General features: G+C 47.9%; 1 protein-coding gene across 1 annotated transcript in view; it reads left to right on the forward strand.

The window, feature by feature from the left end:
- The window catches only part of Susd5 (sushi domain containing 5), a 36837-nt gene extending 19786 nt beyond the window's left edge, over positions 1 to 17051 (forward strand). The window contains exon 5 of the mRNA XM_032910988.1: positions 14761 to 17051. Coding sequence (XP_032766879.1) covers positions 14761 to 16046 — 1286 coding nt within the window. The 3' untranslated portion in view covers positions 16047 to 17051. The remainder of the gene's footprint in view (positions 1 to 14760) is intronic.
- Positions 17052 to 17534: the final 483 nt, after the last annotated feature.

Below are 17534 nucleotides of genomic sequence, written 5' to 3' on the forward strand. Positions count from 1 at the left end.
TAAAGGGACACCGTCCATCCCTGTGGGGAAGACACGGTGGCGGGAGCAGGGGTCATCAATGACATGCACAGTCAGGGAGTGCAGAGTGCCCAGCTCACCTTCCCCAGCATGCAGTGCAGCACCTCCCACACTAGTGTGGGTCTCTCCGCCCCAGTTACCCTAAGATGGAGACTCTCACAGACAAGGCTGGAGGGGTATCTCTTCTGTGATTATGGATCCTGTGAAGCTGGATCAACATCGACCCTCACACCCTCCCCCCAGAAGCGTCTGGTAGCTCACGCTGCACATTCCCAGCAGCCTTCGGGGTCGACATCTGTGAGTTCAGACAAAATGTTCATTTCGTGAACGGTAGCACAGTCATGACACGTCCATCAGTCAAGCCCTAAACTTTCCTCGCGTTGATTGTTGGCGGACATGATTTGCCAGGTTTTCTAATGGAAATTTTAATTTCTAATCAGAAATGGTCGTTTACGGTCACGAATGCTGACCTTTGGTCTCAGCATTTGGGAAGCTGAGCCAGGTGGATCTCTGGGTTTGAGCCCCACCGGGTCTGTATACAGAGCAAGTTCCAGGACAGCCTGGGGTATTCAAAGAAACTCTGCCTCAAACAAAAACAACGAAAAAGAAGGAAGGCAAGGAGGGAGGGAGGGAGGAAAAAGGGAGGGAGAGAGGAAAGGAGGGAGAGAGGGAGGTAGATGATAATTTACATACCGTAGATTTTCTTATGGGATATTCATAATTAATGTTCTAAATATTCTTCCCAGGTTGGGAGGCAGAGCTCATTTGTAAAGTGTTTGGCATGTCTGAAGCTCTGGGTTTGGTCTCCAGCAACACAAATACACATCCATTAAACTGTATTTTTGTTTTGTCTACCTTGTCATTATTACTAATGTGCAACTGTGCAGTGCACGCACACACACCATGGCATGTAAGCGGAAGTCACCAGACAGCGTACAGCATTCTCTCCCTCTACCGTGAGCATCCTGGGATCCAACTCAGATCTCCATGCTATGAGCATTTTCACCCACTGAGCCATTTCCTTTTCTGTGTTCTCTCTCTCTCTCTCTCTCTCTCTCTCTCTCTCTCTCTCTCTCTCTCTCTCTCTCTCTCCCCCTCCCTCCCCCTCTCCCCCTCCCCTCCCCCCTCCCTCCTCTCTCTCTCTCTCTCTCTCTCTCTCTCTCTCTCTCTCTCTTTCCTTTCTTTCTTTTTAGGGGGGGGGGGCAGAGTTTCCCTGTGTAGCCCTGGCTGTTCTGAAGTTCATGCTGTAGACCAGGCTGGTCTCAAACTCACAGAGATCCACCTTCCTCCAGAGTGCTGGGTTTAAAGGTCTATGCCACCATGCTCTGCCCGTTTTATTTGTTTAACTTGAGACATAGTCTTGGTTCAGTCACTGTGTCTTGATCAGGTTTTATCTGGGCCAACTAAAGAATTAAAAGACGGAGTTTCTACAGGGCCAGGGATAGGACCCAGAGCCTTGTGAACTACAAGTGAGCTACACCCCAGCCCATAGACAGAACTGTTACAAATCCTCTGTCCCAGAGTGCGGCTTAACCTTGTCTCGGTTCAGAGCAGGTTTGGATGAATGTGCCTTGGTTAATTTTTAAATTTATTGTATAACTTTTCAGAGGGCGGTTTAGCCCTAGACCATCTGCAAATTCTTACAAACTTTTGGTATTAAGTAAGTAATAAAAATAAGTAAATTAAATGGAATAAAATTGATTCCCATTATAAATGCAGTATTTGCTAGCATAGATTTTAAAAGTTCGCTGTGAGCTTATTACAGAGGTGCCTAGGGCCACCATCTCTACTTGCTTGTTAGTTCGTAGTAACTAAAGTTACGGAGGCAGACAGGTGCTGGAGGGTGTCTCCCACCGACTGTCTAGGGCCCATCCTCAACATTTTCCAGAGGTGCTGAAGTCGAGCGTTCCTGTGAGCCACACCCATCTACCAAATGGGTGGTTTGCTGGCCCAGGGAGGATGAGCACTAAATGCAGGTTTTGTGTGTTCTAAAAGGTGTTTATTTTCTCACTGCACCAGGGAGTCAGAGAGGCTTCTGGCTTCTACACTTGGCTGGGTGGACAGACTGCTACTGTTTTCATTACTCTGAAGGCTTAACATGGACACTATCTGGGTCCCAGGAAGAAGTGTAGGGGTGTGTGTGTGTGTGTGTGTGTGTGTGTGTGTGTGTGTGTGTGTGTGTTTGTGTGTGTGTGTGTGTGTGTGTGTGTGTGTGTGTGTGTGTGTGTGTGTGTGTATGTTTGTGTGTGTGTGTATGTGCATGTGTGTGTGTGTGTGTGTGTGTGTGTGTGTGTGTGTGTGTGTGTGTGTGTGTGTGGTGTCTGCAGAAAGCCTTCACCAACAAGGTCATGGGGCCATATGCCTATAATAACCCCAGCCCTTGGGAGCTGGGGACAGAGGAGGAGGAGGTGAAGGTCATCCTTGACTGAATAGCACGTTCAAGGCCAGCCTGGGTCACATGAAAATATGTCTGGAAAATATGCAGAAAAAGACTGTGGGGTGTCACTCAACGGGTACTTTTCTCAGCTCCATGTGAATTCTAGGCTAGTCTGGGCAACATGGGATGTTTTCAGGGACATTCTAGATAGCTGGAGGGACGGAAGGAAGGAAGGAAGGGAGAATGGTGAGAAAGAATAGTCACAGTATAGGGCCAGCCAGTCTCCAGATGTCACAGAATTACAAAAAGCATAAATGGGGTGGGGGTGGGGCTGGTGGTTTACTCAGTTGACAGGGTGCTGGCGTAGCATATGTGAAACCCCGGGTGTGATCCCTGACACTGTGTAAATAAACTCTGCCTCGTAGCATACACCGCCCACCCCAGCATTGGGAGACGGAAGCAGAAAGATTCATCTTCAAGGTCAGTGCTGCTGCACAGCAAGTTAGAGGCCAATCTGGGCTACAAGGGAAAATCTTAAAACAAGAATTAAACACATAGGCTGGAGAGGTGGCTCAGAGGTTAAGAGCACTGACTGCTCCTCCAGAGGTCCTGAGTTCAAATCTCAGCAACTACACGGTGGCTCACAACCATCTGTAATGGGATCTGATGTCCTCCTCTGGTGTGTCTGAAGACAGCAACAGTGTACCTATGCATAATAAATAAGCCTTTTTTTTAAAAAGAATTAAAAAAAAAAGAATTAAACACACATAGGGAACTTGGGGCAGAAGTCTCCAGTGGCCTTTTGGAGTCTTAGCGCTTGCCCTGGAGGTGAGGGCTAAAGGTTTTAGTTTCCAGGTTTTCTGCTTCAGCCTTTCTTGTTGTCACTATCCTTTCCCCCTCTGGCCACACAGGATGTGTGTCCCCTTTTGGAACCAGGGGCAGGAGCCTCAGGACCCCTCCATCCCGAGGACAGGTGACAGTAGAGGCTGGAGAAGGAGAGGCGGTGAGCCACCGTTCTCGTTGCGCCAGTGTCCCAGAAAGAAAAATGGCTCTGAAGAAGGATACGGGCTTGGCATAGTAAGGACCAGACGCAGCAAGGAGATCTGTGGTACCCACGCTTACGTAGCAGAGCTTCGAGGGGTTTCTGTAATTAGAGCAATGACCAGTTACGGCTAGATACTGAGCACAGCAGAGAGGCGGGCCAGACAAAGCTGCCAACCTGGAAAGGAAACCAACATGTGTGGATTTGGACAGGACAATGGAAGACTGAATAGCTAGATCCAGACCAGGGCTCTAAAACCAACGCCACAAAACCCCAGCAACTGAGGGAGAACACACAGGCCAGTTAGCTTAGTGGTCAGGGCTTACAGGATGCCCCCCTCCCCCCAGGAACACCTGGGCTAAGTCTAGGAGATAAATAGCACTCTTTCTTTCAGGATAGCAAATTAGACTCTGGAAGTCTGAGAGGAGTGTTCTGTCGGCAGCTCTTCCCAAACCCTTCCATCATTTAAATATCTTAAATAAACAATCTTAAAAAAAAATGACAAGACTTAGGGCTGATGAGAAGGCTCTTGGGGTAAAACTACCAAGCCTGAGGACCTGAGTTTGATCCCAGAACCCACACGGTAGGACAGAACTGATACCCACAAGTCATCTGACCTCCACACAAGTGCCATCACCACACCCCACACACATCCCCCTCACACACAAAATCAATGTCTTTTTAAAAAGCAAGACAAGCCCTCGCCACTCCTTGGACTCCTTCTCTGTTTGCCAGGGCCACCAGTCTGTCTGTCTTTCCTGGTTTTCGTGGAGATTAAAATGTATCAGTGGGCACACATTTTTAATGTTAGAACTCAGGAGGCAGAGGCAGGAGGATCTCTGTGAGTGCAGGGGTCTGGGGATGGGGAGACCATGCCCTCGGTTCCCTTCCTTAGCCCTCTTTGTTGCCCCTGGCCTGGTACATCCCCCACTCACCAAACCCACTGACTCCAGGGTCAGGGACGGCATCTGCCGTGAGCGTTTCTCAGCTCCCATGTCCTTGATTTCTACGGCCATTAAACCCATCGAGCACTGTGCAGTATTGTGACTTCTTTGCTCCCGCCCCCACCCCCAACAAACACCAGCTCCCTGGGTTCTCTGTTACCTCCTCATCCTCTGTGTCCTGGGCTCCATGAGGCACCCAGGGACTAGCAAATGGTTTGATTCAGTGTGTGTGTGTCTGTGTCTGTGTCTGTGTCTGTGTGTGTGTGTGTGTGTGTGTGTGTCTGTGTCTGTGTATGTGTGTGTGTCTGTGTGTGTGTATGTGTGCGTGTGTGTATGTACAGGTGTGTGTATCTGTGTGTGTGTGTGCAGGTATGTAGTTATGTGTATGTATAGGTATATGTATCTCTGTGTGTGTGTGTGTATGTACAGGTGTGTGTACTGTGTGTGTGCAGGTATGTGTATGTACAGGTGTGTGTATCTGTGTGTATGTGTTTGTGCACGTGTGTGTGTATGTACATGTGTGTGTGTGCAGGTATGTAGGTATGTGTGTGTATAGGTATGTTTATCTGTGTGTGTGTACAGGTATGTGTATGTACAGGTATGTGTATCTGTGTGTACAGGTATGTGTGTGTGCAGGTATGTAGGTATGTGTATGTACAGGTATGTGTATCTGTGTGTGTGTGTACAGGTGTGTGTATCTGTGTGTGTGTACAGGTATGTGTGTGTACAGGTGTATGTATCTGTGTGTGTGTACAGGTGTGTGTATCTGTGTGTGTGTACAGGTGTGTGTATCTAGTGTGTGTGTGTGTGTGTATGTGTGTGTGTGTGTGTGTGTGTTTGTGTGTGTGTGTACAGGTGTGTGTATCTGTGTGTGTGTACAGGTGTGTGTACAGGTATGTGTGTGTACAGGTGTGTGTATCTGTGTGTGTACAGGTATATTGTGTACAGGTGCGTGTATCTGTGTGTGTATACAGGTGTATGTATATGTGTGTATTTATTTATTTTGTGCTTATTTCTTTTTGTTTAGGCTGTTTTTGCCTATTAGTTGTTGATTTGTGAGGGGCGTGGGTGCCACGGTGCCCATGCAGAGGTCAGAGGACAGTTCTCAGGACTGGACTATGTTCTGTCCCCATGTGGGACTCCCCAGGCCTGCTGGCAGGAACTGTTACCTCATGAACAAGCTTGACTTTTCTCTATCATATCTCCTAAGGCTTTTGTTTGTCTGGGGGATAATCTCTCCTGTGCACAAACTGGCCTACCATGCATCATGCAGCGGAGGAAGCCCCTGAACTCCAGATACTGCAACCTGCACCCCTTACATTCCCGGGTTGCCAGTGTCTGCCATCACGTCTGGCTTTCTCTAGCCTTTCTTGTTAATTCCTCTGGTCTGATCAGCCATGGCCACGAGACACATCTCTGTATGGCCCTGAGATGTAGCTGTCACCAAGCAAATATCTGCTCTGTGCCATCTTGGTCCTGGTAATTGTGATGGTCTCTTCCCCAACCTTTAATTAAAGCTTGACTTACTGTAACAAGTCACCCATTTAGAATACAAAATCAGGGCTGGGGATTTAGCTCAGTGGTAGGCGCTTACCTAGGAAGCGCAAGGCCCTGGGTTCGGGTCCCCAGCTCCGAAAAAAAAAAGAACCAAAAAAAAAAAAAAAAAAGAATACAAAATCATCTGAGTTATCCCGGGAGGACACACGTGTGAACACACTACCACAGTCAAATCACAAACCAGAACACTAAGGCTGAGGGGAGGCTCAGTGGCTAACAGAGGATGCCCTTCCAGAGGATCCAGGTTCAAATCCCAGCTCAGAACTGTAGGCTCACAACTGTCTGTAACCCCATCCATGCAGACAAAACACTCATAACCATAAAATAAAAATATTAAAAATCGGGCTGGAGAGATGGCTCAATTGTTAAGAGCACTGAGTGCTCTTCCAGAGGTCCTGAGTTCAAATCCCAGCAAACACATGGTGGCTCACAACCATCTGTAATGGGATCAGATGCCCTCTTCTGGTGTGTCTGAAGACAGCTACAGTGTACTATAAATAAAAATAAATGAATCTTTAGAAAAATGTATTAAAAATCAGAACAACGCTATCACCCCAATTTGCCACTGCACCTTTCCACAAAAGGCATTTTACATATTTCCCCTCACCGTGTGAGTACGTTAATGCTTAGCTCGGTGTGCAGAGGGGGAAACTGAGGTCCACAAAGCTTTCTTGACTTGCCTGTGTCACATAGACAGGGGGGAAACTCACAAAGCTTGGATTCGACGAGGCCTGTGACACCTCTGTGTCGTCACTGAATAGGGGGGTGCCTCTGCCAGGGACCTCAAAACTCCTAGCAAGCAGGGTCAGAAGCTCACTCCCAAACTGTCTTCTCCTTGAGTCACCCCATCCCCCACCCCCACCCCCCACCGCCACTCTTTTTTCGGACGGGCGTTCTTTTGGTTTCTTAAATCAACTTCAGTCTGTTTTTCTCTGCCATTTGGGCTTCATTTCCCTCATTGACTCAAGCATGAGCCCAAAGCTGAATTTAGAATTCCCTCGTCAACATGACCGTATTTGTTCAGAGGTTCATTCAGTCGCTCATTATTCCTGGCATGGCTGCGTGTCCTTTTTTTAAAACGACTATTTTTAAAGGCTGTGTAACCAGGACGAGAGGGCAAAGAGAACCTATGAGTAGGTTTCCCAAAATGTGACAAAGATGGAGGATGGCGGCCGCAGGAGAACCCTGGAGTGCTGCTTCTGGACATCAGCCCCTGGCCAACCCGTCTACCGGCACTACAGACGGGTACAAGATGGCTCCTGGAGCTGAGGGTGGGGCTTCTGGTGAGGGAGAGAAGGAAGGGGACGGTCAGACATGCCAAGAACAGATCACACAAGCTGAATAAGCCAGGGTGTTACTTATCCAGCTTTTCTGTGCTTCTCTGCGCATGCATGTGTATTTGTGTGTGGATGGAGACATGTGCGTGCATGGGGACCAGAGGGCAACTTAGGATGTCATTCCTTATGTGCTGCCTACCTTTTGTTCTATTATGTGTATGAATATATGTTGATTTGTGCACGTCACATGTATGGATGCCAGGAAAGGCGTGTAGGAGCCACGAGCGCTAGAGTTACAGGTGGTTGCCAGCCTGGGTGCTGGGAATTGAACTTGTGTGCTCTCAAGAGTAACAAGTCTGAAGCCATCTTTAAAGTTTTATTTGTTTGTTGTTTGAAACTTGCTGCCTCACTGGCCTGGGATTCAACAAGTAAGCTAGCCTGGACAGACAGTGAACCCCAGGAGTCTTGTGAAGAGGTGCCATGACCAGTGCAACTCTTTTTTTTTTTTTAATTGTTTTTACGATTTAATTTTTTCTTTTTATTTATTTATTTTGAGATGGGGTCTCTAGTCCTGGTTGTCCTGAAGTCACTATGTAAACCACACTGGACTCGAGTCCAGACATCCACATCCTCCCGCCTCTGTCTCTGGAGCGCTGGGTAAATGTACTTTCTTAAATTGGAAAAATAAAGTAACTAAGTAAATGATGCCACAAAGCAAAAGCGGATGCCCATAAAGGCAGAAGTGGATGCACAGACACAAAGTGTGGCTTGAGGCTGGCTATGTTGTGGGCGGGTTGCCACAGTGCCTGAGACCAGAAGTGTCTTCCTTAAAAGAGGAAGCATTTGATTCAGGCTGGCTTAGAATGTCAGAGGTTTAGTCTGTTGTCATCATAGCGGTGAGCATGGTGGCAAACAGGCAGACACGGTGCTGGAGAAGGAACTGAGAGTTCTACCTCCAGATCCACAAACAGAAAGAGAGTGGCTCGAACCTCCTCGGCTAGGACTCTTGAAGCCTCAAAGCCCACTCCTAGTGACATAGTTCCTCCAATAAGGCCACACCCACTCCAACAAGGCCACACCTTCTAATCCTTCTCAGGTAGCTCCACTCCTGGCTGACTAAGCATTTAAATATGTGAGCCACTAGTGGCCATTGTTATTCAAACCACCACAGTACTTACCTCCCCAGTACTGAGGTTCTGAGAACACATATCCCAGACCAGCTTTTTAGACTGAGTTCTTGGGATTGAGTTCAGATCCCAAATCATCACCCCAGTGTTATTGATTTAGGTTTAATTCCACCAGGCAAAAATAAGAACACTACCACAATTTTTGAGTCAAATGTGAATGAAGCAAGTTTTATTAAATACTGGCTAGGTTCATGGATACTGGCTAGGTTCATACACAGGATTCCCATAGTACCAAATTACACAAGTCGAGCTTTATAAAAATAAAACCCACAAGGCCGCATGCTTCCCACCGTCATCTGATCAGGGGCAAGCATACATCCTGACCTAATGCCCACCTGCATGTGATCCAGCACATCCTGTACAGTGAGAGCAACCAAGCTTGCTTACGGAAGTGGGAACACAAGGTTTTCTATTTTTACTGTATGCCTCCTGAATAGCTGAGCTACAGGCAAGAGACACTCGGTGCGAACAGACTCACATACAATATACTTGTACTACATGGGAAATTCATGGTATACAGCTCTCGTAAAGGGGATGTTAGTGGTCATGCCTGGGCTGGGAGGGAAAAAAGGGGAAGTAAACTCTGTTCCATAAGGATAGCAGAGCCAGGTAGCTAGGAGTCCACTAATTAAAGGCAGGCTTGTGGATTTTAGGCCCCCTGGGCCCCTCCCCTTTTTTCCATTGGTTCTGTCTCCGTACAAGCCCCGGCTGCCCGGGCTGACCCAGCAGACTGGGCCGGCGCCCCAGCAAGCTGCTTTTGCCTTCCTTGCCTGTGACCCTTTCATACAAAATAACACTGTGGGTGTCTCTGAGGTGTTGGATGCTAATTTCCTTCACCGTATGACAGTTACTCTCAATGTCTGTCCCTTACCATGTTGTATACTTTTTTTTCAAGACACAGTTTCTCTGTGTAGCCTGGGCTGTCCTGTAGACCAGGCTAACCTCAATCTCAGAAATCCACCTGCCTCTGCCTCCTGAATGCTGGGATTAAAGGGGTGCACTACCACCCGGCTTTTTTATTTTTCCTTTTCTCTCTCTCCCTCCCTCCTTCCCTCTGTGTGTGTGTGGGTGGGTGGTGGGGCACAATCATCCCCTTCTAGAGGATGCCCTCCTCTGACTTTCTTAGGCACTAGACACCCACGTGGTACACAGACATAGATGCAGGCAGAACAACCATATGAGCTCCATGTGGGGGCTGGGCATTGAACCTGGATCCTATGAAAGATTAGCCTTAGTCACTAAGCCATCTCTCCAGCCCTTAAAATTATTTTTAAATTAAAATTTTTCTTTTTCTTTCCATTTTCTTGGGGTTTCTCAGTGTGGCCTTGGCTATCCTGGAACTCACTCTGCAGACCACGTTGGTCTCCAACTCCAAGATATGCACCACCACCTAGCTTGTCTTTCCTTCTGAAACAGACTCTTATGTGGCCCAAACTCATCTCACTGCCCACCCTTGTGCCCCAGACTCCCAAACACTGGGGCTGCCTGGCTAGCACTGATTGGTTTTGCTTTTTTTTTTTTTTTTTAAGTCAGTCTCACTTTGTAGCCCAGGACTGACTCAATGCTCAAAGTCTAAACTCACAATGACCCTCCCGCCTGATTGTCTCGAGGCTTGAACTGCCATGCCCAGCTTTAAACTTTATTTAAAAAAAAAAAAAGACACAGGCCACACCCCTTTTACTCCAAAAGTAGCCATTGTTAGCATTCTGTCTAAGCTCCACCCCACAGTTACCTGGCAACAGCCAGGTATAAAGGGGGCTTCTTGCCCCCTCCTCACTCTCTTGCTCTTTTGTGCTCTCTGCTCTCTTCCCCTCTTCCCCCTTGGCCCCTTCTCTCCCCATTCCCTCCTCCCTTGTCTCCTCATGCTGATGGCCGGTCTCCATTTCTCTGCTTCTCTACTCGGCCTTTCTCTGTCCCTACTACCCTCTGCTACCCTCTGGAAGAGCAGTCAGTGCTCTTAACCGCTGAGTTATCTCTCCAGCCCCCAAGATGCCTTCTCAATACTCACATTTATCTTCTTCTAGACTAGTGCTGCTCACAGTCTTTAGAGACACCTACTGTGTGCCTGTGTATGTGCACATATGTGTGGGCTGCACAGCGTGCGGGTGGAAGTCAGGGGACAACTTGTAGCAGCCATATCCTTCCTTCCACCATGTGTACCCCAGAGTAGAACTCAAGACATCAGGCTTGACAGCAAGAGTCTTACCTGCCGAACCATTTTCCCCACCCTATTTAATAATAATAATAATAATAATAATAATAATAAATAACATAATTAAATTAAAAGCAAATTGGACACTAAATGAAAAAAGAAATCAAAGAACATGACCAAGTGAGCACACAGTGTGGTGGAAGAGATTTATTATAGATTATGTGGGAGAGAATAGCCAGACACAAGGACATCTGGGAGAGTCCAAAGTGAACATGAGCAGAGCTGTGTAAGAAGAGGGGTGAGGGGAAGAAGAGGGGCGAGAGGGGAACCAGGTGCAGCAGCCAGGAAGCCCAAAGAGGGCAGTTAACCAAAATGGTCAGACTACATAGGGAAGAGCAGCCCAGGTCCCTGGCCTGGAGAGTTCAGGGTAGAGGGCAGGATATGTCAGCCAGGAGAAGTCAGGGTAGAGGGTGGGATTTGCCAGCCAGGAGGACCCTGTAACAGGTGCAGGGAGAAGCTGGCAGCCAGGTCCACTTTCATATGTTAAATGGGCAGCTCAGTCATTTGTCCGAGGTTTTAAACCTAACAGACATAGCGTAAAACAACCCGTGGGTTTGTGAAGAATGCCAAGTTTCTTTGCAATAAGATCTGATTTTTGATGAAAAATCACCTCTCTGCCTTTTTCTGATGAATCTCCCAGCAGTGGTCTCCTGGGGCACTCTATTAAACTGACACAATGAGGGTGTGTGTGTGTGAGTGTGTGTGCCTGTGTGTGTGTGTATGTGTGTGTGCCTGTGTGAGTGTGCCTGTGACTCTGACTGTGTGTGTGTGTGTGTGTGTGTGTGTGTGTGTGTGTGTGTGTGCACTCAACAATGGCCTCTTTTCAGAGGACTTAGGACAAGCCATTCGTTCCTCATCACTTGGCAGTGGGCCAGCACCCCCTTGTGTTTGGGAGCTGTGCTTCTGGAAATGGGTCTCCTGTTCTGAGTGGTTATGAAGCTGCTCTGGAGAGCAGTTTGGATGTGAGCTACTTCAGACCTTTCCTCCTCCTCCATGCCAGAACAATCTACTCTTTCATTCCTTCAAAGATGCCTCTGTGAGCCAGGCGTGAGGAATATCTGTAATCCCATCAATTTAGGAGATTATGAATTACAGGCTAGCCTGGGCAACACAGCAAGACCCCGTCTCTTTACAAAAAAATCAAGTATTTTTCAAATACTTGTGATAAGTCTTCTTATCCTACCTTACAGATTCAATGTCTCGATTTCTTTCTTTGAGCAACCCATGGTCAGTGTCATAGCTTTTTCTGCATAGTAGACCATTCTCTCACCCGAACCCTACTGGCTTAATCAATAATCAGGGAACTCAGTGGTTAAGAGCACTGACTGTTCTTCCAGAGGACCCAAGTTCAATTCCCAGCACCTACATGGAAGCTCACAACATCTCTAACTCCAGTTCCAAAGAATTTGACACCCTCCTCTGGCGTCTGTGAGCAGTACACACAAGGTACACACACATGCATAAACAATTTAGAGCTGGCCGAGGTGTCTTATGATATAACGTCAGCACACGAGGGGTGTAAGAGGCTCTGGAGAGAAGTTTAAAGTCAGTTTCAGCTACTTGCTAAGTTTAAGACCAGCCTGGGGCATGTAGGACCGTAGGGAGTCAGAAACAGGTAGATCTCAGAGTTTAAGGCTAGCCTGGACTACAGAGTTCCAACCAGGGCTACATAGAGACCCTGTCTTTTTAAAAAAAAAAAAAAAAAAAAAACAGGACAAAGGAAGAGCAGAGAACATGTCCACCATCAATCTTTCCCATCATGGCCCATCAGTAAATGCCAATACCGGCAAATCTAACCTCTTCATTCCTGGCCAAAGACTTTACCTGATGCCTTTGAATATCTCCACCTGGATCCAGGACAACTGATCCATCTCACAGAAAGTTTAGAGAAAAGTTTTGTCATTGGATCTTATGTTTTAAAGTATGGTTTGTAAATGAAATCCAGTTATTTACTCAGCAGGATGAGTGAGACCAACTCGATAGATTTTAGGACAACTGGTCGACCTCAGTGAAGTTCACTGAGTGAAGGAGTTGGCCACAGCAGGACCCAGAATGATATGACAAGGTGCATCCTTGGGCCCTGGTCCTTGCCTTTCACTTTGAGACAGTCTCATTGTTTTCCAACAATAATACAGGAGACTTGCTGGTCTGTGAGCTTCTGGGGAGTCTCTTCTCTGTCTCTCCCTTTGTAGGAGCACTGGAACATCACAGGCTTACAATACCCACCTGGGTTTTATGTAGGCTTGGGGGATTTGAACTCATGTCCTCATGCTTGAATGGTGAGCACATTTGCCCACTGAACTGTATCCCCATCTCCTTCCACCTTGGTTTTTGTTTGTTTGTTTTGTTTTGTTTTGAGACAGAATCTTTCCCTGAGTCTGAAGCCCTCTGTTTTTTGTTAGTCTAGCTTACCAGCAAGTCTTGGGGAATTCTCCTGTCCCCAGTTCCCTGCAATGGGGTTATACAAACATGGCTCTGACCCATTTTTATTTTATTTATTCAATATTTTTACATTTTATTTATTTAGAGAGAGAGAGAGTGTGTGTGTGTGTGTGTGTGTATGTGTGTGTGCACGTGTGCGCATGAGTGCATGGGCATGTGTGTGTTTGAGACAGACTTCCATATATCACAGACTGGCCTCAAACTCCTTATAAAGCTGAGGATGACCTTGAGTTACTGATCCTCCTCTCCTGCCTCCACCTCTTGAGTGTTGGGATAACAGGTGTGCATGTCTGGTTGTCATGGTGCTAGGATCAAGCGCTGAGCCTTGTAGACTGTACTGGTTGCTGTTTGTGCCTGACTGGAGTCACCTGAGAAGATGGAATTGCTTGGTCAGGTTGGCTTTTGGGCATGTCTGTGGGTCATTGTTTCCACTGATAGCTATTTGGGAGAGCCTAGCATACCATGGACTTGTGCTGTGTAACAAAGTTAGCTGATGGCAGAAGACAGAGGCAGGTAAATAGGGATTTGAGGCAAACTTGGTCTACATAGTAAGTTCCAGGTCAGCTGGGGCTGCATGGTGGTCCCCTGTCTCAGGAGTTGGAGAAAGGGAGATGGAGACAGAGGAGCTAGCTGAACATGGCCTTGAGAGCACGCTGGGAGGCAGTGCTCCTCCATGGTTTCTGCTTCAGTCCCTGCCTCCAGGTTCCTGCCTTGATTTCCCTCAGTGATGGATTGTGACCTGGAAGTGTGAGCTCTCCAAGGTCACAGTATTTATCACAGTGAACAAGGCTATGCATGCTAGCAAGCACACTCCCAGCCAAGCTACATCCCCTGCTCCCCGACCCTCCACTCTTGAGACAGGGTCTCACTACATGGCTTAGACTCAAGCTCACAGCCCTCCTGCCTTATTATCACAAATGCTGGAATTACTGGCATGCACTACCATACTTTATTTTTTTTTCCTGTTATTCTAAGTGGTATTCTTACAACGATTCCTTTTCTGAAAATATTTTTTTTTAAGTTGTTTTCTTTTCCTTTTTTAATTGGACTAATGAGTGTACTGGAGTCATTTATGGGGACATGACTGATGCGAGAGCAGCTGCGTCGCCATAAATCCCACCCCAGTGTGGTTGGTAACTCATGAGAGTACGTTTTTTATTTCCTGTGTCTTATAATCTTCCTCTATTATTTTTATTATTATTACCTTTATTTTTTTTTACAGTCCAGTCGTTGCTCTCCTCCTGATCTGCCCTCCCCCAGTTCCTCATCCCACTCTCCCATCTCTAAGAGGATGTCCCCCCCCTGCCCCACGCACCAGGCCTCTCCACTTCCTGGGGCCTCAAATCTCTCAAGGGTTAAGTGCCTCTTTTCCCAATGAAGCCAAACCAGGCAGTCCTCTGTCTGCTGTGTATGTGTTGGGGGCCTAGGACCAACTCGTGTATGTTGCCTGATTGGTGGAAAAAGTTGTTTTCTAGTATATAGAAATATGCTTGGTTTTTAAATATTTCATAGAGCCCCAATACCTATGGTAAGCTCTTATTTTATTTATAATGGTCCGAGTACACATTCTTCAGGGGTGAATGTGATTCCCAAGTGACAACAGTTGCTAATTCTCTTCCAGTCTCTATGGTCTGTTCCCCTTCAGGTTTTCCACATTGACTCCACGTCGTTAGATCTAAAGAAGTTTCTCCTCTTTCCCTCCAGATGAGGCCGAGGCCCATATTGACTACGAAGAAAATTTCCCTGACGACAGATCCGTGTCATTCAGGGAACTCATGGAAGACTCCCGGGCAGAGGGAGAAAAGGAAAAGGCTCAGGAAGACGCCTCTGATGAGACACCAAAACAAGATCGTCTGGTCTTCACTTCTGTCTCTAAAGAAAATATAGCCCAGGAAAAAGCCTTTGTGCCTACCACAGGTTTGCCAGGCGCTGGGAGCAGCTTCCACACAGACTGGCCAAGATCCCGCCTACACCGGAAGTACTCACTCTGGTTTCCGGCTGAGACTTTCCACAAGCCAGAGCTGGAAAAGGATGTGGACGATGAGACCAAAGAGCCACTTCCTGCCAGAGACACTCACAGTGATGAGAAACCGGCCCAAGAGGAGTCTGAAACGAGGCTGGTCTATGCCACCACCTACAGCCCCTCAGAGCCGTTTGCGGATAGGAATGACAGCAAGACGGACGACATAGGCGTGAGCAGCAGCGATGATTCCTGGTTAGACGGCTACCCTGTGACAGACGGAGCTTGGAGGAAGGTAGAGGCTGGGCAGGAGGATGACGAGGATAAGGGGGATGGGTCAGTGGGACCAGATGACAGTGTCCTCATGACTCCTGATCAGCCTATCAAGAATGTCACCGTCATATCAAGCGAATCTGTGATATACAGTTCAATCAGTCCCTCTCAAATGCTGGACGTAGAAGCTCTCGTTCCGGGACCCATCAATGTGTCTGAGACTGAGCGTCCCCATACCGGGGATGTTGATTCGACCAATTATCAATCAACTATACCCCGAAGAGTCACCACACAGCAGTCACCCATGGCCACCTCACCCTCTGAACTGACCACCTCCACCTCCACCACCCAAGAGACAGTACTAACAACCCTCCAGCCGACACATAAACGCGTCCCCTCTACTAATGTGGAGGCTACCCAGCCTCCAGCGGAGGTCACAGCTTCCGAGGTTCAGGATAACTTCCCATACCTGCTGTCAGAGGACTTCTTGGGACAGGAGGGCCCTGGGCCTGGTGCAAGCGAGGAGAAGCTTCTTCCAACCTTGGCACCGTGTGTGGGGGATGAATGTCCCAGCTTCAGGAAAGGCCCGGTGATTGCCACGATCGTCACCGTCCTGTGTCTACTGTTGCTCCTCACAGTCGCGGGAGCCGTGTGGGGCTACCGCAGGTGTCAGCACAAGAGCTCTGTATACAAGCTGAACGTTGGACAGCGGCAGGCTAGACACTACCACCAGCAGATTGAGATGGAAAAGGTCTAGCCTCTGCCAGCAGGGGCTCTCACAAAGCCACTTGGAGGAAGATTAACTGTGACTGGTCACACTGATAATTCTTGGGGTCTGAGGTTGGAAAGGCTTCATTCTCTAGAGTTCAAGTCTTTCTTCTACATGCTGAGAAGTGTCTAGGGAGGTGCCTAAAGGGCAGAAAGGGGTTGGTGATGTCATCACATATGTCAAGGTCTCCTCAACCGGTTGTCCTGGAATTCACTGCCCAAACCCCAGACCTCTGCTTTGGCCCTATTCCAATATGAGGTTGGGGTGTTGCTGTCTTAAAGTCACCATTTGTTTCATCTGTAGAGAATCACAAACTCCATTCCCTGAAATATTTGAAATCATTTTGATAAGCTGAGTGTTTGAGAGTCATGTTAGGAAACAAATGTCCAATTGTGGAGTGAGGCGGGGAGCATAATGGTCGTTCCCTTTTAGGTGTTGCTAAGGACAAATGAGTCAGGAGCCAGAACATATTTTACAAACTTTGGAGTTTCTTTTTTTCTTTTCTTTTCTTTTTTCCTTTCTTTTTGCTTGTGGAAAATGGAGAGAATTTAAGACTGACATGTTACTTTGGGGAATGGTGAGGGAACAGGCACATGCCCACCTCTGATCCCGCCCACAGTTTTGAGACAGCCCATTGTTTTCAGTTAAGAACAAGGTAATCTCTGTGCTAGTAAGGACAGCGCGAGGGGTCCATGCCTGGCCCATGCACACAAATGCCACGGGATCGCTACCAGGGCTGGCGGCGGAAACCCAATTCTCGGTTTCTTCTCTCAGGGTTAAGTGTTTCTCTGAAGCCCAGTAAGAAGGAATGATTTGGAAGCGAGGACATGTTTGAAGAAGCCCAAAGACTGCTTTATCAAATGTGGGCACTGTTTGATGGCGGAAGAGTAAAAGCAAACATGAATGCCCTGGGCTGATCCATCCCAGCCATGGCTTACCCCAGTGACCACCAAGTGGTATCCAACGGACGGTGCTCCTAGAAAGATGGTCCTCCAACCAGGGCCGCACCACCCGGGAATGCGTTGGAGATGCAGCTGGGCCAGCTCTGAGCTGTCTTCAGGTAGCTCTGATGTGCTGTGTTGATGGCAAGAACCGCCGGCTTCTGTCATCTGTGGTGATCTCGGAACCCAGGAAGGCCTGGAGACGGGGAGGTGAGAACTCCCTGTGCCCTGTCCTGTCTCACTTGGCCTCTGCATCTCACAGCAGCATGGAAAGTGTCACCTCTGGCTGTCTCCAGGGTGTTGGCTCAGAAGTAAGCACACCATGGTTTTCTTTCTGTGTTACGTCCTTGAAGGCGTGAAAGTGACGGAGGCCGTGCATTTTTTTTTCCCCTGAGGCTCTACGGCCCCGTCTGGTTTTGTATGGCACCAGAGATCCTGATCCGCGTTTTTGTTGGTGGTAGTTTCGCAGGTGAAACGTAGGTGGACAGGGAGTGCGGTTCGGCGGCAGAGAGCCTGCCTGGCGGATGTCAGGTCC

This window comes from Rattus rattus, chromosome 8 (genome assembly GCF_011064425.1).
Source record: "Rattus rattus isolate New Zealand chromosome 8, Rrattus_CSIRO_v1, whole genome shotgun sequence".
NCBI classification, from domain to species: Eukaryota; Metazoa; Chordata; class Mammalia; order Rodentia; family Muridae; genus Rattus; species Rattus rattus.